Source organism: Petromyzon marinus, unplaced genomic scaffold (assembly GCF_048934315.1).
Source record: "Petromyzon marinus isolate PM22_M1 ecotype Great Lakes invasive population unplaced genomic scaffold, UKy_Petmar_22M1.pri1.0 PM_G_Scaffold_15, whole genome shotgun sequence".
Taxonomy (NCBI): domain Eukaryota; kingdom Metazoa; phylum Chordata; class Hyperoartia; order Petromyzontiformes; family Petromyzontidae; genus Petromyzon; species Petromyzon marinus.
The window spans coordinates 3,116,438-3,140,832 of record NW_027422706.1 but is presented as its reverse complement, the minus strand read 5'-3'; the positions used below and the strand labels follow the sequence as shown (position 1 = coordinate 3,140,832).

The window sequence follows — 24,395 nt, the reverse complement described above, 5'->3', positions numbered from 1 at the left end:
TTGTGATGTTGCAAAATTGCGATTGTGGGTGGAATGACTGAGTGTTGCGTGGTTCTTGAGTTTTGTGCCGAAGCCCCGTGGAAATCCCATGGTTGCGGTTGTGTGGGATTTTTGAAATATACATGACCGGTGCGGTTCGAACTCGCTGGTGGGTTCGAGGGTGCCCCTTGGGTTCTGTGTGGATCAGGGGTGCGTTGGGCTGTGGATTGCCTCCAGATCGCATCGCTCTCTCCGCTCGATTGTGTACAACCGAATGCTGCAATGCGAGTCTTGGAGAGAAACGTGCTTTAAAATTCCCCCCGATACGGCTGACACGTGAAACTGTTCCAATGTAACACCGCGTCGGAAAGGCGGTGGGGTGGTGACGTGGTATTCCCCCCCGATACGGCCGATGCGTGCAACTGGTTGTGACGCTGCGTTGGAAAGGTTGTGGGGTGGTAACATGGAAATTCCCCCCGATATGGCCGACGCGCGCGGTTTTAGGATGGTAGCTAACAGGTGACATGTAATGTCTGTGGTGGTCCTCAGTGAGGGCTGCTGGGACGCAAGCGCGGGAAACCACGAAGATGCGGTTCGCACGTGCGGTCGCCATTTCTGGGCAAGAGCAGGCATATTTTTTGTGTCATGTCGATTTTATATATACATTTTAAAATGTAGATACTGGAGCAACCCTGAAGTGCAACTTCTTTGCCCAGTACATGGGTCGACCCTGAAGTATGACTTCTCGACCCGGGACGTAGACAGACGTCCGGAATATTAATTGGTGTGTGTAAATGGGTGCCTTCTCACCACCTGATGGATGGGACGGTGGCAGGGTGGTGTGGGACCCTGCCATCCATGGGGTGATTGTGTGATTTCGGTTCGATTACCGGTGTTGGTTGTGCATCCAACGCGTCGGAATCTATATATTTTTGTTTTCTTTTCTCCCGCCGGGCGGTATACAATCTTCTCTACTCCCTGGGGCCGGGTGGCTGTCGTGTCCGACATGCTGAGGCGCGTTTTATGGTGCTGTGCCTCAGGAGGTTGGGTTCTCCCTCTCATCACAGATTTCCGGTGCCTGCCACGCTTGGAGTCACCGGTCGTGCTGACCGGATGTGGACTTGAAGGTGGAGTGGAGCGCCTGTTCGTCACTCCTGCTCTACCTGTTGTTCTCCGAAGTTGGACTTGAGCCATGCAGATGGACCGGCCACACGGACACGCTCTAAGACACCGCGGTTTTCTGATTGATGCGTGTCTGCCCGTTCTTGCGTGTCGGTTACCATTGTTGTTACATTAATGTCTATCTATCTGGGTTGCCGGGGCTCCACTTTTGTAAGGGTTGCAGCCGGGTCGGCTGATTTTTTTTCACGGGGAGGTGTGATGTATAGTAGTTAGTGATGTCATGTCACGCTCGCCTCCGGTACGATGATGTCACGTATGGTGACGTCATGCACAGGGGGCAGGACGGTGACATCATGTCCCCATGGTTACGGATATATTCAATTGTAATGTATTACTTGGTCTAAAATAAACACACAAATGTACTCAATACAGCTTAATTAGGTAAACCACATGCAACATTATTTTTCAGTCATTCCGAGCTCTCGGTTTGACTCTCGAGCCACTCCATTACATCCAACCATCTCTCGGGATCCAACTGCATGGGATCGAAGGTGGAATCTTCTTCAGGTTTCATTGCAGCACCTTGAAGTTCAACGTTTGATTTCAGTTTCCTATCATCGTGGATCTTCTGATGCCTGTTCAGTTTTGATGACTGTGCAAATGCCTTTCCACACACAGAGCATGGGAATGGCTTCTCGCCCGTGTGTGTTTTCTTATGGTCTTGAATAATTAATGACCATGCAAAAGCCTTCCCACACACAGAACATGGGAATGTCTTCTCGCCCGTGTGTGTTTTCTGATGGTCTTGAAAAATTGATGACCGTGCAAATGCCTTCCCACACACAGAAAACGGAAATGGCTTCTCGCCCGTGTGTGTTTTCTGATGAGCTTGAAGAGTTGAAGAATGTGCAAATGCCTTCCCACACACAGTACACAGGAATGGCTTCTTGCCCCTGAATGCGTGGGGCTGTGGAGAGTGTTTCTGCGCCATGTGAGCGTCGTAACAGTAGCTGTGTAATGGAGTCAAAAATATGCTATCGGCCGCAAGTATGTTTAGCGTTGAGTTTTGATTTTGTTAACTGCTAATACAAGAATGACACTCGCGTCGAATACAAGAAAATCACGCCAATTTGACGACGAACATGTTTAAAGATTATCCATGAAAATAGATTCACGGTGTATCGATGTCAGGAACCCGTCTGAAGATGTCCACACTAACTCTCCCGAAGCAAAGTCGCCTGTCTGTCGCCACGCAATTGTGCTCGCCAGGCTGCGTTGTCTCGTGGTAGAAGGGCGATCAGCAGAACGACGAGTCGAGCGTCCAGCCTAATCAAGTTTCCTCTCGAAATGGCATTGAGCTCTGCTTCTGAGCCGCCTTATAACTCCCCCCTAGAATCCAATCCTTTGTCTTTAAGGATATTAGCATTCGATTGTTAATTTTGAAGGTACAATCCGTACGTCTATTAACATACCGAAAGGTAATGTGCCCATTGTGCTTCATGCCTGAATATGTAAGAGCATCTCAGTGTGTAATTGCGCACTTATTTTGAATAAATGGGATTAGCGCTGGAAAAACACGTTCCCCATGTCCTCGATTTAAAGTGAATGCAGTCCCGTGGAGTTGCCCACACCCGCCGAGCTTCAGGAGTGAGCACGTACAGAAGCATTGTGACCACACTTGCAACGCAATCACTTTAACATCAGTAACCAAAATCCGATCTGGTACATGGCCTCCGCTTGGTCTGGTCTGTATCCATCATCACGCCGGAGACAAACAGCGAGTCATGGTTCGGCCAGCCACCACCTCATTTGCCGCAGCGACTTTAATAGCTGCTCTCAAACAACACTGTCACCAATAGTGGTTTATGGGTTAGGGTGTTAAGCGGACAATCAGTCGTTTTGGTCAAGGCGTATGGGATAATAGACACCTCTGTTATCCCATAAACACAATACACGGCAGCGGGAAGGCTGCCTTGTTGGGGAGATGTAGTTTGTTTAAGGAGCTGTGACTGGAGGTAGGCGATGTGACTGGGTGATCACACGGATTCTGAAACATAGCAGAGACGATACGATCCACTGCGCTCCATCTCCCTACATGGACAACGACATTGTGGTGCCGCAGCAGCGGAGCCCTCCTGCCGACTCCATGGCCTCGACGCCGCCACCTCCGAGCGACGGGGCCGACGCTGCTCTTCCCTCACCACCCCCCACATGAACACACACACACACCCCCACATAGAGCCCCGAGGGAAGGTCACCTGGCCGACAGGTTTTCCCCCAGAAGCCCTCACATGGGACCAAACTTTACGGTTTCCTGCGACCAGGGAATTGGGCGACCTCCCCCGAGGCTAACGTGCACCGCGGCGCCGTGATTTGGGTTGTAATCATGTGGCCACGACGGGGCTGCTGAGCCAACGCGGATAGAAAACACCCACAACACACACGGGTCAGCAGGCAGGTAGGGGGGGGTACGGAGTCACGAACGGCGGGAAAAACAGGGCCGGTCCTCTGATTGGTGGGACAGATGCGCTTGTTTAGAGGGTGAAAAGCGGACGTCTGAGAGGGCACCGGTCCGGGGAGAGTGGCGGGAAATCCGAGCCACCTGATTGGACGGGAGGCCAGCAGATCAGCGCTCATTTATCTTTGATGTAGAGTACAATAAAAAGGGTAGAGAAGGTAGGGAGAGTTAGTTCGTGTTCTACTCAAGCCAGCACTTGGGGCGGTCGACTTCCCATCCACTCGAACGTCCGTGTGACGAGTCGAAGTGCAGCGAGGATCCGACCCAGCAGCTCCGTACGAGTCGAACCGTGAGTTCCCGAGAGTAAGATATCGAGGCCATTGGGAGATTGTCTTAGGAGAGTGATTTGAAAGAGGCGATACAGATCGGGTCTTAGACTATCGGGAGATAGGTTAGACCTGCACTACTGACTCAAACTGACTCCGGTAATTTAGCCTCGGACTCGCTGAGAATAAACTGCTGGGGATCAATAAACCTTGTCGTGTGGTTTCTGCGAGGGTGGAATGGATGCATGTTGGTGTGCGTCGTATGTTTGCGCGTGACGGTGTATTTACTCACGTGTTTGCGCTTGCCCATGCGTGTAGCTCGTGGTTAGCGTGTGCATGTGGTGAGCGGCGGCAGACTCGTACCGGGGCACGTGAGATTACTCATACGCCCTTTCGTTTAATGTGTGCGTGAGGCTAACGGGCCGCGTACACGCGAGATTATTCGTGCGACCTTTTGTTTAGCTTGTGGTGGGGTGAACGGGCGGCGTGCCTGTGAGTTTGTTCATACAGCCCTTTAAATAAATCTCCGAGACAACCCCCCAATCGGCGAGCGACGTCCCTGCCCTCTGACCCCTGACCCCGAGTCCCGCGCGCGCGATTGGGGCGTGGCACGGAAGAGGAGCGACGTCGGATTTCGAGTGAGTGGGTGTGAGTGTGCGCGGAGATTGTGTGAATTGATCCTAGGTGGCTAAGCGCCAGCCACGAATCATGCCCCGAGGGGCCGCAGCGAAGGGGGGGGGGGGGAGTCGGTGAGCAGTAACCCTCCCCAGGACACGGAAGAGGGGAGCAGTGGATCCCACGTGAGCGAGGAGCCGGGGGTCAGCCTTCCCAGCAACTGGACCCTAGTTATTAAGCTGCGCGAGCGTACTGGCAGGCTATTATTTATTTATTTTATAGGTAATTTAATTTGTATTGCAGCAAATTACTACAACAGATGAGGCGAGGTACACTGCCGTCATTGTCTTTTTTTTAAATAAACATCCTCACTTTTGTTTTCTTTCAATGTAAAAACAAAGGACAAGTATGGCCACCCATCATCATCGCTCCGTTGTGTCATTGCTTCAGTGTTGTTTGAGGGTGTTTTGACCCCCTCTTCCAAGCTGGCCAAACACCTCGACGGAGGTGGAGGTGCCCACACTGTGCCGCACCACACGCGGCCTGCTGATGGACCAGCTCTGGGCGCACCCACGTGGTGGACACGTGGTGGACACGGGGTGGACACAGGGTGGACACAGGGCGAGACATGTGGGGTATTGAAAACAAAAACTAATACTTATTTGATGTCAGCAGGTAAGGGCCACCGAGCTACAGAGGTCCGCGCTCGCCGCGCCGCTCAATAAATAATCGAAACGAGAAAATATACAGTGACGAATCACGAGGAGAAAGAAAACAGCGTTGGCTTTTTTGCAATCGACATGCAGACTCCTCACTCTCCCATCATGCTGAGATCTCGGTGGCTACTTTGTCCCAGGCTTGGGAGCCGATTGCAGAGCTCACTCTTGCAGGAATCCGCCTAGCCCCGACCCCCCGCGTCGGTAATCACGCAGGGTGGCGGTGGGTGGGGTGGTGAGTGGGGTGGGGGGGGGGGGAGTTGAGGGCAACTGCCAGGTGCGGAACGACAGCCATCTCCATCAGGCAGTGACATCCGCTGACACTTTTGTCCGGACATGATTGTTGGCCAGGGGCGAGGCTCGTGGGGGGCAACGTCCGACAATCGACCTGGCGAGCGATCGAGCGGGCGGAAGAGTCGGGGCCAGCTTCCCAGCGAGCCGCCGTCACTTGCACGTGTACTCCTCTGCCCTCTCGCTGCACGTGCCGCAGAGCACATGGCAGCACCAGTGGAACTTGCAGTTGCAATTCCACGAGCGCGTGTACTCGCGCGTGTTGTACCCGCGGCCGCAGCAGCGCAGCTCGCAGCCGTCGGCGTTCGGCGACGTGCGGTTGCACAGGCGGCCGCGCGTGCCCACGCTGCCCGTCAGCAGGTTCTCCTCGCAGTAGTTGGGCGAGCGCTCGGTGAACACGAGCTCCGTGTCGAGAGGCTTACGGTGGGCGCGCGAGCGTTTCAACTTGAGGAAGAGGGGGTAGCGGTAGCGGCCGCCGTGCACCGGCTCCACGTGGACCGCCTCGTCGTACTTGTCCTTGAGCGCGGAGCCCACCTCGCGGAACTTGGGCAGCGTGGTCCAGCATGTCTTGGTGGTGCACGAACCCGACACGCCGTGGCACTTGCACACCGGCTTCATCTTCTCCTCCAGGACCTGGCGCCGAGTGGGGGAGAGAGAGACAGAGGGCGGGAGAGCATCGGCGAGGTAGGTGGGGACAAGTGGACAGAGAGAGACAGAGAGAGGTGAGCGGTGAAGGCATCGCTAACGGCGGCGTCGCTCGTACGAGTGAAGGAGAGGAGGTCAAATGTTTTTGTGTTTCTTACAAAACCGCTGTTGGCGTTGATCCTCTCCGATCCGCTTTGTGCCAGCTAAATGCTGCGGAAGAAATAGGCATTGTGCTGGAAAAATGACGAGAAGAGGTAGGAGAATGGGGGGGGAGAGGCGAGTAGAGTGGGGAGGGAAGGGGTGGGGTGGCGGGTGGAGAGGTCAAGCGAGGGAGTGTGGGTAAGAAGGTTCTGGACGCCTGGGGGGGGTGGGGGGTAGAAATGGAGACGGGTCATATTTTGCTTTTCACCCCCAAGACATTTCAGCACCTGCGTTGGATTGGATCTGGAGGAGTGCTCGGTTTGGGGAAATCGCCTGCAGAAAAAAAGAGCCCCACAGGCGTCATTATAATTCCCTGCATGCCACGCGATCGCCTTCATTCAGATATGGGCCTGCAGGTGTGATAAGGGGGAGAGGAGACTCCTATCGAGAGCGGTCAAGGAGCATCGGGGCAAACGAGCTGCAAGGCAGAAAAGTGTCGTTGTCTCAAGAGGAGGTGGGTGGGTGGCCACCTCCATCCCCGTGGCCGTGCAAGCAAGATGAAAGCACTGTGTGAGCTCCTGTTCGGCTTCGCTGACCTAGAGGACCTTGGAGGAAGGAGGTCCTCAATGGAAATGGAGTCACCAATGTCAGGTGCAAGGAACAGGTAAAGGTGCAGCACTGTAAACCTGCTTTGTCGCACCACCGCTGTCAGAAGGCCATCCAATCGAGGGAGCCCTCAAGAGCCCTCACCTATAGAGGGCATGTTGCTCTGCTCTCCCACAGTGGCCAGACGTCTTGGATAACCCCCACACTTCACCCCACTGCACGTGGCGTGCCAGTCGCCTAACTGCGGCATTGCTCATAGTTCATAGTTCATTTATTAGGTATAGCCCTGTGAGCCATTCGGCTCTTGAATCGGGTGCAACCGCAACAAACAAAAAACATGAACAAGAAAACATCTTAAAGTGATTATGTGACTGTGCAAACAGAAAATACAGGAAAAAAATAAAAAAATATTCCTGAAATAGTACCGTACACCAACGCTGTGTGCAAAAATCCCAGTGGGATGCAAGTCAAATAACAACAACCACGAGACAACTAAGCTCATTTTACTGCCGCAATTAGAACGTCATGCCGCGCCCGGAGGACCCAAGCGAAGACTTCTGATTTGCTGACCCGTTATACCACCGCCGCGTGCCCCCTATGGTATGCGTTCACGAGTAAATGAAGTCATTGCGCGCCGATGATTGACGTCAAACCTTTCCGATTCAAATGGAGAGTGAGATCTGTAAACGAAGGGCACGCGTGTCGTCGTCATCTGCGGAGACAGCTGATTGAAAGGCGTCGTGGGAAGACGAAGAGCAAGGTGGGGCACCCACGCGCACCCATGCATGCCTTCGCGCGCGCACCCACACACCTTGCGCCCGGCGGCGTTGTTGTGCAGGTTCATGAGCGTGCGCGCATTCTGCTTGACCTCGCGCGCGTCCACGAAGAGGCGAGAGAACTCGAGGCCGTAGCTAAGGTCGGCCGAGCAGCCATCCCAGTGCCAGCCCCCTTGCGCGTTGTAGAAGCACCCCTGCTTGGCGCGGTCGCAGCCGCACTCGCTCCAGTCGCCCTGGCTGCACGCCACCGTGATGGCGTACACCACGGCGGCCGAGATCACCGCGTGCATGAAGGCCGCTTCTCGGCTACCTGCTCGTGTCAGGGAGCACAGGCACGAGGGGGGGGTTGTTGGGAGGGGGGCGGTGTGAGCAGCAGGGTGGTGGAGCAGGGACACGTGGGAGGTGGGGGGGGGGAGACGCGGGGTCGAAATTATGGGCAGATGGGATTTGGATGGGAGGCACACACACAGACACACACACAAAGCCACCCGGCGCTCCGCTCGTTGTTGTGAGCGTCGCTCCTCCGCCCTCCGTTGTTGATGGAGGGCGACTGCCTCCAACTGCCCAGTAGCATTCTTCACGAGCCTCCTCCACAGAGGCCGATCTTGACACCGCTGGTACCAGTCATCGGCATGTCCACTCAGCTCCACGTCCTCCTGTACCACATCACTCCATCTCTTCTCTAGCCCGTGCCGCGCCCGTTTAGCCCCCTCGATCCGGCCGAACAAAAGCTGTTTAGGCTGGGCATGCGGGCTACATGACCCTGCCAACGCAGCCTTGCCTGCTGGAGGAGCTCACCAATGGGACCTTGCTCAGATTTTTTAAGGATTTGTGAGCTCCTCACACAATCCAGCCTGGTTAAACCCAGGATGGATCGTAGGCAGGCTAGCCTAAATGTTTCTAACCGGCAAAGATGTTCCATTAGGGGGGTCCACGTTTCGCAAGCGTAGAGAAGGGAGGGAATGACCGTGGCTGAGAAAACCTGATGCTTAGTGCGGAGCGACAGACCAGGTAGCTTCCACACAGCGTTATAACCGATGAAAAGATATTGCCGCTCGACTGATTCGGAGTGAGACCTCTGCTGTTAAACTGGAGCCGGTCATATGCACACTGCCCAGGTATGGGAAACTCTCCACTCTCTCCACAACTGCCCCATCACCGGTTGGGAGTTGTGGGGGTGGAGTGTTCGATGGTACAAAATACCCAGGCAGGTGCTTAGTTTTGGTGGGGCTGATGGTAAGACCTCATCTCTTAGTGGCACGCTCCAGTCTCAGCAGCAGCGTCTCCAACTCCTCCTCTAAACGAGCAGCTATTACCAAATCATCGACATACATAACGTGGTTGAGCAATATGGAGCCATCCCTTGACCGCACTCGGGCATCGATCAGCCTCCCATTATATCTGTACCAAATGGAGATTCCCCCGGTACAGCTATTGAAGGCTTCATGAACAACGTGGTCAAAATAGATGTAAAATAATGTGAAGCCAGAGGACATCCCTGCCGTACCCCAGGGTGTACAGGGAATGGCTCTGACTCCTGGCCACGTAGTTTTACCCGGGCCTGCTCACCATCATGAAGGTCCTTAATGATCGTGAGCAGAGGGTCAGGGACGCCAAAAGCACGAACAACCCAGAGCCCAGGCCTACTGATGGTATCATAGGCCTTGACCAGGTCAATAAAGCAGAGATGTAGGTCTTGTTGGAATTCCCTAAACCTCTGCTGTAGCAGATGGACAGAAAATATGGCATCTGTGCAGGACCGCCCTTTCCTGAAACCTCTCCTCAGCATGCCTGGCAAGGCGATGTTGATTAATCCTTGCCAGGACCTTTCCCGGCACACTGAGGAGTGAGATGCCCCTGTAGTTATTACAGTCTGTGCGGTCCCCCTTCTTAAAGAGGGGGACCACCAGGGGATCCTTCCAATCCTGCGGAACCGGTCCAGTGGTCCAGACTGTTGTCATGATGTCATATAGGGCAGTCTGTGCACAAACGCCACCCTCCCTCAGCATTTCACTTGGGAGATCATCTCTGCCCGGTGCCTTCCTGGTCTCAGACTCCGGATCGCCTTCAGATGGCACCTCAGCCAGCCACTCAAAGGGGGTGACTTCTTCAAATATTTGAGGCACCGCAGCCTCAGCAAGGTCATCCCCACTTTCTGCCACGATGTTTTCCTGGCTGAGGGATTTGCCTTCCCGCAGGACCTCACAGAAATGCTCAGCAAATCTGTAAACCTGTTATGTTAATAGGTGTGGCGCTGCAGGTTACTTTTTTGATGGAGTTAAATAGAGATTTGTGATCGTGGGCTACTGAGGCAGACTCCATCTCCTCAGCAACCCGCGACCACCACCCATCCTTGCAGCGCCTCACGGCTCTCTGAACCTCCGAGCGAAGGCTGCGGTAAGCCTCCTCATTCTCTGACGTGGGATTCTGTAGCCGATGACAGTGGGCCTGTCGCTTTTTGTCAACTATCCTGAACGCCTCTTCTGTCAGCCAGGGTCTCTGGGGAGGTCTGGACCGCCTACTCAAAGCAGCCAATGCAGCTGCATGAGTCACAGTCCTAAACCTCATCCATTTACCCTCGACATCAGGAGGAGTGGGGGACAATGCCAACCCCAGCCGCAAGCGATGATGAAATTCTCGCTTGCAACTTTCATCAGATAACTGAGACCAGGCCACTTTAGATTGGAATGGGGTCCTGGGTGTACACCCACCACCGGAGTTGAAGAATGGCAGGCGCATCTCACAGATGACAAGTCGATGGTCAGAGGGCAGATGAGCTCCACGGTAGGTCCTGGTGTCAAGGACATGGGCTCGCATCCACTGGTCCGTCACTATGTAGTCCAGCAGATGTGCTTGCTTTGACCCGGCATGCATCCATGATGTTGTGTGGATGCGCCGATGCTGGAACAGCGTGTTGGTAATTACAAGCCCATGGGCTGCACAAAAATCTAGCAGCCTCCTACCGTTGTTTTTGAGCTGATCTGGCCCATGCTCTCCAATCACTCCAGACCAGGTGCCAGCATCATGACTAACTCGGGCATTGAAGTCACCCAACAAGATGACTATCCCGAGGGGCCACTTTAGCCAGCACCTGTGACAGATCATAGAAGGCATCTGACTCATCGGCTTTGCCTGCATCCCTCCACGGATGTTCGTCTTCGGTGGGGGAATAAGTAACCACGACCACCACTCCTCGCCACGCTCCCACACCCTCTTCATTCTTTTGTTCAAAAGAAGAGCCACTCTCTGTTGTTTGGCAGTCTGCTGCCCCGAGTAGAGGACTGTCCACCCCTCATGGTGGCAGGAGCCAGAACCGGTCCACCGGACCTCCTGAATGCTACAGAGATCCAGGCGGTACCGGTCGAATAGAGGAGTGGCAGCCTCTCCTCGCAGTGAGCGTTCGAACATTCCACGTGGCCACACGAAGTGGCTTTTCATTGTTTCTGGAGGAGCCCCGAGGGTAGAGATTCAATCTCCTGGCTCCGCCAATTGGGGTTTGGCCAAGAGACGTCATAGACGCCTGTCCCCCATGGGGCTTCCGGCACAAGCTTATTAGTTACATTTATAATTCGTGGTTTTGAGCTAAATTTTTGAAGGTGGAGGGTTACCAGCCCCTCGCACCCGTCCAGAGACCCTGTTTAGCCCCTGTGGTGGTCACAGACGCCATGAGGGGAGGGATGTTGTATATGCTGGGTCTTGAAATTTTAGTGAAAATAATAATAATTAAAGGAAATGTGGAAATATGCGTAACTGTCCGAAGTTATGTTAATTGATGTAATTATGCGCTAAATTGTGCACATAATTAAATTGTATTAATGTATGCGAATGTGCAGTGTGTTCTTTTATGGAGATGGAGATGATAAAGTAGAGGCAACATGGTGTGTTTATTTATATATCGGTCTCCAGTCTTCAGCTGCAACTGCCTCTAACCTCTCCATAGGCCCTCCTTATATACAGTTTATATCCGAGGAGCGGGGCTCTGTGGGATCGTAGAACACCCCACAGCCCCCACCCGTTGGGAGGGGTCTGCGGGGGATCATAGAATACCCTGCAGCCCCCTCACCCCCCAGGCTAGGAATCATAACGGTTTCTCCCGCCATTTTAGTTGTACCGCCCCTGATGGGCACTGTCCGCCATTGCAGATATTTGCAGCCCATTTACGGCGCTACATCACCCCCCCCTCCCCAACGTAGCATTCAGCCGTCTCAGCTGTCAAATACAATGACAATAATTAAACAAAACTTGTACAACAATTGCGAGTGCGTGTGCCTGGGCATGAGGCGATCCGTGTGGCCGTAGCAGTTTTCCGTGGCGCCGTTACTGCGGAGGGGTAAGCACACGGCTATACTGAAAGTTAGGCTTGGCAACCGCACGACTCGGCTCATCGGACAATTCACGTTCTCGGCCCCTTTGTGTAGTTTGAGTATCAAGAAATGGTAAAAAGGGTTTTAAGCGCAACGGGTGCACAAACCAGCATCGTTTACTATGGCGGACTTTTACACATTGTGGCCGAACGACCTTCACAACATCTACGGGCCCCCTCCAAGGTTTTAAAAGTTTGGGTGACGTTGACAATGGTACTTGAGGACAGTGAATCCATGCCCTGTCACCCTCGGACCATGTATGCGAGGAAACTTTGAGATTCCGCAGGCGCTCATTGGCCAATTGACGGGCCTCCGAATTATGTTTTGCCGCCACTCTTGCTTCCATAAACTTGCGGATATTTAACCGAATGTGCTCGGAAAGTTTGAATTTAGGGAACTCTGAGCGACGCGTAATTGAATATCCACCGGGGGGTTTGCCTCCCTGCCATACATTAAATAGAATGGCATGAGGAGCCAATCGATAGGTGGCCAGAACCCCGGGGATATGAAGATCCCAATCAATCTGTGAGTCGGATACTTGGTGGCTCAGCATGGCAGTGAGAGTCCTATTAAATCGCTCCACCATGCCATCCATTTAAGGGTGATAAGGGGAGGTGCGTACCTGGTGTGTGCCCAACAAGTCGCAGACCTCACCCAGCAGTTTGGACGAAAAATAATTTCCCTGATCGGTCAGCAGCCGCTCTGGAGCACCCTTATCCAGGACATAGCCGTGGAGGAAGGCCTCTGTGATGGCTGCCGCCGACTGGTTGGGTAGTGGCCAAGCCATAGGCCAGCGGGTAAAATATTCAACCCCAACCAGGAGGTACTTGTTACCCCTAGGAGTAACAGAGAAAGGCCCCAAAATGTCGAGCGCAACTAGTTTGTTCACTCTGGATACCTTAATAGGTTGCAATGGAAGACACGACGGATTAGAGGCAGGCTTTCATCGCGCGCATTGGGGACATACCTGATTTACAAGGATTTTAATGGGCATTTTTGCCAAAAAATCAGTACCAAGCAGGCAAGGCACCGCGAGTGTGGATGAAACAAGCACCGGACCCTCTAATTTGATATCGCCAATTTGAATTTGTATGTTGATAATACCCATTATTCCCAACGATCCTCCATTAGCGGCGAAGCATGGGACGTCAACTGGCCGCAAGGAACGACATGACTGGGGAAGTATATTGAAAATAAGGTCTGAAAAAATTGTTGCTGACTCGCCCGTGTCGACTAGCACAAGGACCTCCACCCTCTCAATGAATCCAATTATCGAGGAGGATCCTGCTGCCGCAGCGACTACTCTATGGGCTAACTGGGACCACTGACTCGGTCCCAGCGCTCGATCTTTACTCCCATTTATTAGCTCTCCCCCGTCCGTCGCACGCCCAACCCACGGAATGTGATGGATTGCATGTGTGTCGAGTGGGGGCCGAGAGCTGGAGGTGCCGCTACTTGCCTGAGTCTGTCACGGGTTTGATGGTTGTCGCTGGTCCTGATCCCGAGATCCTGCGTTGCCGCGACGTGGAGCCAGGCAGCCGGAGGAGACGTGGCCCCACAGGCCGCAGTTGTAACAGATCACCGATGAGCCGTCCAAGGGCGTGATCCCCCGTTCCGGGCGGCGCATATCATCGCGTGGTCTGCTGCTGCTGCTTGATCGCCATCCGCTCGTTGAGGCAGACGCAAAGGCCCGCGCAGGCTGCTGGTCATCCTCAGAGTCGCCGTTGTTGGTGGCATCGACACAGGCTGCGATGGTTTCGTCCCACTGCAGGAGGTGTGCGTGAATACTTCGTGCAGCTCGCAGGGAGGAGAAGTCGTCATCGTCAGCCGCTAGGAGGATGACACGAAACTCACGAGCGAGGCGCAGCAGCTTCTGCAGGACGAGGGAGTCGATGCCTTCCTGGTCCAGGCGCGGGTATGCGGCTCGCGCCAGGGCCAGCAGCGCGCTGCGGTAGGCAAGGGCCAACTCCGAGGTGGTCCGTGTTCGAATGTCAAAATGGTGACGGGTGTCGGACGGCGGACCATTAATGGCCTGCATGTTGCGAAAAGCACCTTGCAATGTGGAGCGAACCCGCAACGGCAGCGTAATGAATGAAGCCAAGGCGTCGTCGTCAAGCAAGGTCGGGAGGGCACGGAGCGCCTCTGCCTCCGACCACCCGGTCAACTCCCTGTGGGAGTCGAACCGACGCTGGAAAGCAGCCCAATCTCCACCGGCTGCTGAAAACTATTTTACCGCCGGCAGGCGTTGCTGTACGGGATGCAGCCGGTCGGCAGGGAACTCCTCGGCCCCCGCTGCTGATGACGTTGCCCCCAAGATGGAGGCCGCGGGTAGTGCTCGCACTTGTGATGACGAGGTTATTGCAGATTAGTCGCCGCCCGGCCCGGACGTGACGTCAGGTCCGTGGTGCACCGCGGCACCGGCGGAAGCGGAAACGGCGATGGCGGCGGCCTCAGTTTTGATGGCGGGAACCGGCTGCGTGCCTGAGGGGGCCGCACCCTCCATTCCCAGCGCCACATCCTCGCGATGGATGTCGCCGAGGATGGTCGCGGCGGAGTTGAGCAGCTCTGTAAGGCAGAAATGCGCCTCCTGGAGCGAGCGGCGAACAGGAGGTAAGGCGGCGAGCGGCAGCACGGGCAGCTGCATAGCCGGCAGCGGCTCGTCACCCGCGGCCGGGGTCGCCATGACCCCGGTGTCCGACGCGATATCGTCGCCGTCCGGGCCCAGAGCACGGCGTCTCCTTCTAAGTCTCCATGACCACTTCTAACACCAAATGTAGCGTGTTCTTTTATGGAGACGCAGACGATAAAGTAGAGGCAACACGGTGTGTTTATTTATATTGTTATAATAACTCTCTTACGCCCCATAGCTAGGAAGGTACAGCCTTCGGGCTATTGTGGCTTAACACTGCCCCCTGCTGGCTTCCCACCTTCCGGCTATCCATGACCTCGGGGAAGCTATTCTGACCGACCCTGGTATGGTACTCGTCCGACCACTGGTCCAAGCTCGACCCGGCCCTTAGAAGGGCAGCGGGCTCGAGGGTCCAGGGTCCTTGTCTAGCTGCCTTCAGTCTTCGGTCTTCAGTCTTCAGCTGCAACTGCCTCTAACCTCTCCATAGGCCCTCCTTATATACAGTTTATATCCGAGGGGCGGGGCTCTGTGGGATCGTAGAACACCCCACAGCCCCCACCCGTTGGGAGGGGTCTGCGGGGGATTGTAGAATACCCCGCAGCCCCCTCACCCCCCAGGCTAGGAATCATAACGGTTTCTCCCACCATTTTAGTTGTACCGCCCCTGATGGGCACTGTCCGCCATTGCGGATATTTGCAGCCCATTTACGGCGCTACATCTGTGTGCGATTATGCTAATGCAAGCCCTTATGATTATTAGGCCCCACCTCGCTGACGAGGGTAGTATTATCAATCGGGATCACACAATTAATTGTATGAGGTTATGCAGGTGTGCTGTAAGTATGCTAGATTAAACTTTGCTTCGTCGTCTAGGGTCGAATTATCAATCGGTATAATACAATTATTCTCGCTTTAACATTTACGGATTATGTATTAGTGTGTTCATGTCAGGCCTCCAAATTCAAATCTCACCGCAGGAAACAGTTAAGATTATTATGCATGAACTTAGGAAGGCACCACTCAGACACTTCTGGGTTAAGCAATTTTAATTTCTAAACAAAAACATAACACTCTAATATGCGAACTATTATGCTTGGAATTGTCAACACAGTACTCCTGGAGATGTTCTCCTCATCGATCCATACATTTAACCCTCATTGATCACGTTGTTAACCTGGGTAACAGAATAATTGATTAATTCCTTAGAGTAACGCGAGCATATACAGTGATAGGAAAAAAGTCCTTAAAAATTAATGCAACGACGTTCATACGAAGGGCAATAAAGAAACATGTCCCGAAGGCAAAAGTATACGACAATGAATTCATAGGGAAGATAATGTAGTTACGAAATGTCTTGGGACAATGGTGTGCAACAGTGTGCCTGCTTCAGCAAATGCTTATCAATTGGCTGAGGCTTCAATTAATTCGTGGGAAAGATTCTGTGATCAAAAGAACGATTTCAACACAATATTCTCCCTGTGAGTGTGTAGACGCGTAACGTAGGTTTCTAAACGTTTAGTTTCATTAATGAATTCATTGGTAATAGTTATGCAATTAAAAAGAAAGAGAAAAAAATAACGACTAAAATACTTCTAAATGTCTCTATCCACGTAACTCAATGGGACGCAATGTTCTTCGTTATCAGCTAATAGTTGATGCATTTATCATGAGTCTTCTTGTATGTGTTGATGTGTAAGTGTTGTAGATCTTCTTGTGTTAAGCAAACGCCGAGGTTGGGCATCCCTTGTATCAAAAATGTGTTTGTCCCCTGCGGAGCGGTGAGGGTGTGAGGGTGGGCGTGTCTTACAACGGCTTCGTTGCTTTTTCTTGTTCGGGGAGTCGGCTTAGCTGCCCGTCTGCTGGCAGATACAGGCTCTTTCCACTGCTGGAGGAGCTGCGTCGGCACGTTGCTTGTCCTTGAAGATGCTCGATCACGCTCGCCGCTGGTCCGCTGACAGCAGCAGGCTCCTTCCACTGCTGGAGGAGCTGCGTTGCACGCACTCCCTCCTGCCCCGTGCTGCTTGTCGATGCCCGATTGCGTGTGCAGTTCGTTTGCTGGTGGCAGACACCCTTGCCCATTATTATTCTGTCAGCTCTAAACTTGTACTCGGTGACACATCGCTACTCGGCAAGTCTCTCCATCCCTGGTTGATTGCAGAGTCTCACCCCGGAGCTTGCCGCTCGCCGCCCTCTCCTGTCGCTCGCCGAGCTGTCCCTTATCGAGCTTAAATGCCGAGCTTAAATGTGAAATTCTCTCTCCTCTCTCCGCGTCTCTTGCGAGAGAGAAAAAAAACAGATGCCCTGTGTCACCGTCCTCCTCCCGTGGCAGCAGCGGCCTGGCTGCCCCCCCCCCCATTTTTGACCTTCGACCTTTGACTGTTTTACCATCACATTTTGTTTGTTTGCATTCCCAACCCCTCTCTCCGTGGTTTCTCCTATTAGGGAGGGGAAGCACTCTCCCTTCATACGTATTTTATGGCTACCATGTGTTTGTGTCAAATTGTTGGAAGACAAAGGTGGCCAGGGATGCTCTGATTTCATGGAATATATATTATCTGGTCTTGTGTGTTTGACCTATTTTCTTGTATCTATTTTGAGTCACCCTAGGTCGAATCTCTTGTGATTATTATTTGGTTTATGTTTAACCGAGATTTGTAATGTCATTAGATGTTCCTCCGGTATTTCAAGGGTTTTATTACTTTTTGCTCCCTGTCTGCATCCAGGGATCCGTGCTTTTGATTCTCGAGGTCAGAGATATAGCTTAGTTTGGACTTAAGTTTTCGTGATTGCAGGAACTCTATCTACGTGACTTAGTAAAGTCACGTAGATAGAAAGATACAATAAGAGATAATATAAGGAATACTGCAGTCTATAATGTCGACTTATTCTTATAGCCAAGCTTCAACTTTTTCTATACAAAAAAATATATCAGTTATAATGTCCGTTTGCCCTGTTTGTGAACTGTCCTTTGGCAATCTGGAGATTTTGCAGATAGTCGTTTACCTCCCTTTGCCACGGAGTTTATTATTTAATGGCCTTTTACGACCTCCAGATGTTTGGTGCTTGTGGGAGGTAGCGGGTTTGAGTGTGTTATATTTATTTATTTATCGATTATTATTATTATTATTTTTAAAAATGGCAGAATTATTTTTAATATTAATTTCAATCAGAAATTGGGCCTCCCCCCACAGCACTGTCCACGACAGAGTTGCCCGTCCGGCACTGCGAGGAGGTAGGGGGTTATTTTGCCGGACACACACACAGACACAAAGACAAATATCCCCCTATATAGCCTTAACAGACTGTAGGGGCAAGTGCTGTTAGTGAGCACCTATGAAGACACACACAGACACACACACAGACACACACACACACAGACACACACAGACACACACAGACACACACACACCAACACACACACAGACACACAACAACCGCCATTCGCCACTAAGTGGCGGTGATGTCACCACGATGTTTGCCAGGCCATGTGCACCTTGAGGCCACGTGAAGTGTCGAACGCCCGCGGGCAGGAGGTAATGGGGCAGACCCAAGTCCCACGGGTCGACTGACTGAGATGACTGGCTGATGCACCACCTGTGGCCCCTACTGTGCCAACCTGCTGTGCTTTAGAGTTCTGCTCGTTATTGTGAGCGTCGCTCCTCCGCCCTCCGTTGTTGTTGGAGGGCGACTGCCTCCAACTGCCCAGTAGCGTCCTTCACGAGCCTCCTCCACAGAGGCCGATCTTGACACCGCTCATACCGGTCATCGGCAAGTCCACTCAGCTCCACGTCCTCCTGTACCACATCACTCCATCTCTTCTCTAGCCCGTGCCGCGCCCGATTGGCCCCATCGATCTGGCCGAACAAAAGCTGTTTAGGCATGCGGTGGCTGGGTGAGCGGGCTACATGACCCAGCCAACGCAGCCTTGATTGCCGGAGCTCACCGATGGGACCTTGTCCAGATCTTTCAAGGATTTGTGAGCTCCTCACACAATCCAGTCTGGTTAAACCCAGGATGGATCGTAGGCAGGCTAGCCTAAATGTTTCTAACCGGCGATGATGTTCCATTAGGGGGGTCCACGTTTCACAAGCGTAGAGAAGGGAGGGAATGACTGTGGCCGAGAAGACCTGAAGCCTAGTGTGGAACGACAGACCAGGAGGCTTCCACACAGCGTTACGCAACCGATGAAAAAACATTGCCGCTCGACTGATTCGGAGTGAGACCTCTGCTGTTAAACTGGAGCCGGTTATAAGCACACTGCCCAGGTATGGGAAACTCTCCACTCTCTCCACAACTGCCCCATCACCAATTGGGAGTTGTGGGGTTGGAGTGTCGGATGGTACAAAATACCCAGGCAGGTGCTTAGTTTTGGTGGGGCTGATGGTAAGGGCCCACCTCTAAGTGGCATGCTCCAGTTTCAGCAGCAGCTTCTCCAACTCCTCCTCTGAATGAGCAGCAATTACCAAATCATCGGCATTTAGATTAAATAATGTGGGAGCCAGAGGACATCCCTGTCGTACCCCAGGGTGTACAGGGAATGGCTATGACTCCCGGCCACGTAGTTTTACCCGGGCCCGCTCACTGTCATGAAGGTCCTTAATGATCGTGAGCAGAGGGTCAGGGACTCCGAAAGCACGAAGAACAACCCAGAGCCCAGGCCTACTGATGGTATCATAGGCCTTGACCAGGTCAATAAAGCAGAGATGTAGGTCTTGTTGGAATTCCCTACACCTCTGCTGTAGCAGACAGACAGAAAATATGGCATCCGTGCAAGACCGTCCTTTCCTGAAACCACACTGGGGCTCCGCAAGCCTCTCCTCAGCGTGCCTGGCAAGGCGATGTTGAATAATCCTTGCCAGGACCTTTCCTGGCACACTGAGGAGTGAGATGCCCCTGTAGTTGTTACAGTATGTGCGGTCCCCCTTCTTAAAGAGGGGTACCACCAGGGCATCCTTCCAATCCTACAGAACCCATCCAGTGGTCCAGGCTGTTGTCATGATGTCATGTCGGGCAGTCTGTGCACAAACGCCACCCTCCCTCAGCATTTCGCTTGAGAGATCATCTCTGCCCAGTGCCTTTCCTGGTCTCAGACTCTGGATCGCCTTCAGTACTTCCTCAACAGATGGCACCTTAGCATGCCACTCACAGGGAGTGACTTCTTATTCCAATATTTGAGGCACCGCAGCCTCAACAGGGTCATCCCCACTTTGTGCTATGTTTTCCTGGCTGAGGGATTTGCCTTCCCCCAGGACCTCACAGAAATGCTCAGCAAATCTGCAAACCTGTTCTTGGGGGTCGGAGATTGGATCGCCATTTTTTCCCCTAATGATGGTTATTGATGTGGCGCTGCAGGTTACTTTTTTGATGGAGTTAAATAGGGATTTGTGATCGTGGGCCACTGAGGGAGACTCCATCTCCTCAGCAACCCGCAACCACCACCCAGCACCTCACGGCTCTCCGAACTTCTGAGCTAAGGCTCCTCATTCTCTGATGTAGGATACTGTAGCCGATGAGAGTGGGCCTGTAGCTTTTTTTCAACTATCCTGAACACCTCCTCTGTCAACCAGGGTCTCTGGGGAGGCCTGGACCACGTACCCAAAGCAGCCATTGCAGCTGTATGAGTCACAGTCCTAATCCTCGCCCATTTACCCTCGACGTCAGGAGGAATGGGGGACGATACCAACCCCAGGCTCAAGCGATGATGAAATTCTCACTTGCATCTTTCATCAGCAAACTGAGACCAGGCCACCTTATGTTGGAATGGGGTCCAGAGGGTACACACACACCTCTGGAGTGGAAGAATGGCAGGCACATCTTACAGATCAGAAGTCGATGGTCAGAGGGCAGATCAGCTCCACGATAGGTCCTGGTGTCAAGGACATGGGCTCGCATCCGCTGATCCGTCACTATGTAGTCCAGCAGATGTTCTTGCTTGGACCCGGCATGCATCCATGATGTTGTGTGGATGCGCCGATGCCTGAACAGCCGGTGTGACTACCGCAGAGACGGATGAGGGTGAGATGCGGCTGCCTGGAGGACGGAGGCGGGCGGAGGGGAGAGTGACGAAGTGCTGGCATCGACCTCTACCGGGAGGAGGCGAGCAGAGGAGGATGCCTGGTGGCAGCGGGCAAGGAAAGGAGAGGTGCCACCGCGGAGGGAAGCAGTGTCAGCCAGCCTGGGAGGGAAGGCTGAGGAAACGCCGAACTCTGCTGGCCGGTAGGCGCAAGGTGCCCAAAACGATGCTGTGCATGCGAGTACTGGACCTGTGAGGGCAGGACGGCCCCAGGAGCGTGGAGGATGGTGGCGCAGAGGACCGGGGGTGAAATTCACCCCGATACACGCCAGGAGGCACAATTGTGTACGGGTGGCTTTCAAAGAGGACGTGCCGGAGGAGGTCACTATCGACCGACCGAGTTTCGTACGCACTATGATGATAGAAATACTATGAGTGGATCCTGCAGACCTGTTTTGTTTGATAGCCTTGCCGGGTGGCAGGGCTCTTGACGTTTGTTTCAGGGCACGAGTGAAGGCAGTGGAGGAGGGAGAGCGGTGTACGCGGTTCTTTTTTAAGAAATGTAGGAAGGCAGAGAATACTATCCGGGAACTGGTGAGCCCCTGGGCAGACTCACACCTGCACAGAGGAGATAGTGGAGGCAGCTAGGGATTACTTCAAGGAGTTTTACAGCAGCAGGTCGTCGGAGGCAGAAGCACGGACCTCCTTGCTGGGGGAGGTAGAAAAGGTCATCGAAGCTCTAGAGGAAATGAACAGGCAGATCCAGATGGCAGAATTAGATGAGGTGGTAGGAGGGTTACGTCGTCACAGAACAGCAGGAGAAGACGGGATACCGGCAGAATTCTATATTACCTTTTGGGATACCATCAAGTACGACATATTGCAGATGTACAGAGAAGTCTTAGAGGAAGGCCCAGTGCCAGATTCCATGAAAAGGGGGGTGTGATAACCCTTATAGATAAGGGGAAAGGGGAGTGCAGTGACCTTGGGAGCTGGCGCCCGATCACCCTGCTGAACTCTGATTATAAGATCCTGCCAAGACCATCGCAGCACGTTTGGGGAAGGTGGTGAAGGAGGTGGTCGGATCCAACCCGACCAGAAGTGTGTGGCTCCGGGCAGGCGGATGTCAGATAACCTTGTCCTGTTGAAGGAGGTTGTGGAAACCACGGTGGAGAGGGGCGGATCCTTGGGCTCCTCAGTTTGGACCAGGAGAAGGCCTTTGACAGTATCTCACATGATTTCTTGTTTGCGGTTCTGGGGCGAATGGGGGTGGGGAAACAATTGATTGGCTGGATAAGGCAACTCTACCATAAGCTCACGGGCAGCCTGCTGATAAATGGAGTCCTCTTTGAGGAGATACCAATTGGGTCAGGTGTGCGACAGAGGTGTCCTTATGTCACCGGTGTTATTCATATTGTGTATGGAGCTCTTTGCCCAGGCGGTCAGAGGAAATCAGTGGATTGTGTGGATTGTGTGTACATGCCGGGGTGTAGGGAGCAAGCAAAAATATCCCTGTACATGGACGATGTCGTCATTTCTCTGTGGTGATGACTCCCCAGTATGGGAGACCCTAGGACTCGCGGATAGATTATTTTTCGCCTCGGGATCTAAGGTAAATGTGAGGAAGAGTGAGACTCTGATCTTCGGCGACCCCCAGGCTATTCGAGAGCCATCCACCCGGTATAACAATGCTCGTAGAGGGGATAAAGATCCTAGGGGTCACCTTCTATCGGGGGGGGGGGGGGGGGAGACTTTGAAGGTGCCGCAAGAAGCCGGGGGAAGACTTCAAGAAAATTAAGTTGCACAGTGAGCGCTCTTCTTGAATGATGTTGCGACGCTACAAACTGGGAGGAGATTTCGAGGGCACAGTTCTTTACTCATTGGTTCTTTCGTTAAAGTCAATCTCGTGGACAGGCCTGCATGGAAGGACGGCCAGGACACGACACATGCACAGTATTGAGAGAGAGAGATACAGTATATATATACATCTCATATGCATTCGCATGATGCCATTCTTGCATAAGGATATTACTTGGTTTTCACAAGGGCGTCTAATTAGACAGCCACACCTAAGCGCACTGATGGGTCTTGTGCGTGATTACCATAATTGTCGTAATGTTATTTTTTTTCTCTCTCCGAATTATTACACGAAATCTACTCACTTGTATTTGAAAGTAAAACGTTGGGGGATGCGTCCTATAATCCGGAGAATATTGGTCTTCTCGAAGACGCGTATGAATAATCTTTCGGAAGACGGTTCCACATAGCGATACGATACAAAACCAACCCAGAGGACAAAATACCATCAGCCCTTCAAAGATCGTGTGGATTTTTTCCTCCGGGTCCTCCGGTTTTTACCTCCACATTTAGAATCAACATTCACTTCCATTATTGAGGTTAACACATTCTTGCGGAGGGAGCTGGTAGGAACGATGGGTTGCTCAGTCAATGGCCAGGGTCAACGGCGGCGTGGTGTATTCCGCAAATATGCCCGACTGTGAGGGCGGGCACAAGCCGGCGTGAGTAGTTTTATAAGGGCACCACGGGGTGACCAGCCCCTCCCCACCCAGCCCCACCCCTCCCACCCCCTACCCAGCCCCACCCTCCCCACCCAGCCCCTCCCCACCCAGCCCCTCCCTACCCTCGCCTCTCCACCCAGCCACCACCCCTCCCACGTGGACAGACAGCCACAGACATACACAATGAATCCCCTGCCTCCTGTGAATTAATCCCGGTTGGGGTTCCAGTCCATATAAGGGCACCATGGGGTGACCAGCCCCTCTCCACCCAGCCCCACCCCACCCAGCCCCACCCCTCCCATCCCCCACCCAGCCCCACCCTCCCCACCCAGCCCCTCCCCACCCAGCCCCACCCCACCCAGCCCCACCCCTCCCACCCCCCACCCAGCCCCACCCTCCCCACACAGCCCCTCCCCACCCTCCCCTCCCCTCCCACGTGGACAGACATCCACAGACATACACAATCCCCTGCCTACTGTGAATTAATCCCGGTTGGGCTTCTAGTCCACTACGTTTCCTACCAGAAACTTTGCAGCTATACATTTCCACACGATATGCCACTTAGTTGAGCTATCGTTTGTGGCCAGGTTGCTTCTGAAATAAAGAAGCTGATAGGTCAGCGGGATTTCCCTGATGAGATTTAACAAAAAAGTTTTGTTTTTTTTGCATATTTTTTCAAGTGATTTCCATAATTTTCCAATACTTTGCACTCCAGTCGTGTTTTAGTTTGCTACTCTTTGGGTCTTTCGGCTGTTGTAACGTTCTGACATTACCCCCCGACTGGACATCTGTGAGCAGGAGCTTTATAGCTCATCGGATTCCTCCGGTATGAAGGTTCTGATTCTGCATCGTCTTCTGGAAGACGGCTCTGTCCATTGTACAGCAATCTCCCTCGTAACAGACACGCCGCTTACATTGCATCGGTGGTACAATAAAACGAGCCCTCATTCGCCACTGAGTGGTGGTGACGTTGCCGCAGCGCCCGTGCCAGGCTAGGTGCATCAGTGGCTCCCGCATCTGCACACACACTCGCGAGACATCTACGTGCATACACACAATAACTATATCTGAAGTGAATCAAGGCTGTTTATGCCAAGTGGAACGTGTTTAACAATCATCAGGTGCATGCAGCATGCAACGACTTAATTTGGAAAGATCATATTGATAAACGTGTCGTGTTGCGACGAGGGGATGAA

General features: G+C 53.0%; 1 protein-coding gene across 1 annotated transcript in view; it reads right to left on the bottom strand.

The window, feature by feature from the left end:
• Nucleotides 1-1,987: 1,987 nt before the first annotated feature.
• The window catches only part of LOC142910692 (protein Wnt-7b-like), a 33,016-nt gene continuing 10,608 nt past the window's right edge, over nt 1,988-24,395 (bottom strand). The window contains exons 3-4 of the mRNA XM_076060086.1: nt 7,711-7,985; nt 1,988-6,140 (exon numbers count right to left, since the gene is read on the bottom strand). Coding sequence (XP_075916201.1) covers nt 5,661-6,140; nt 7,711-7,985 — 755 coding nt within the window. The 3' untranslated portion in view covers nt 1,988-5,660. The remainder of the gene's footprint in view (nt 6,141-7,710; nt 7,986-24,395) is intronic.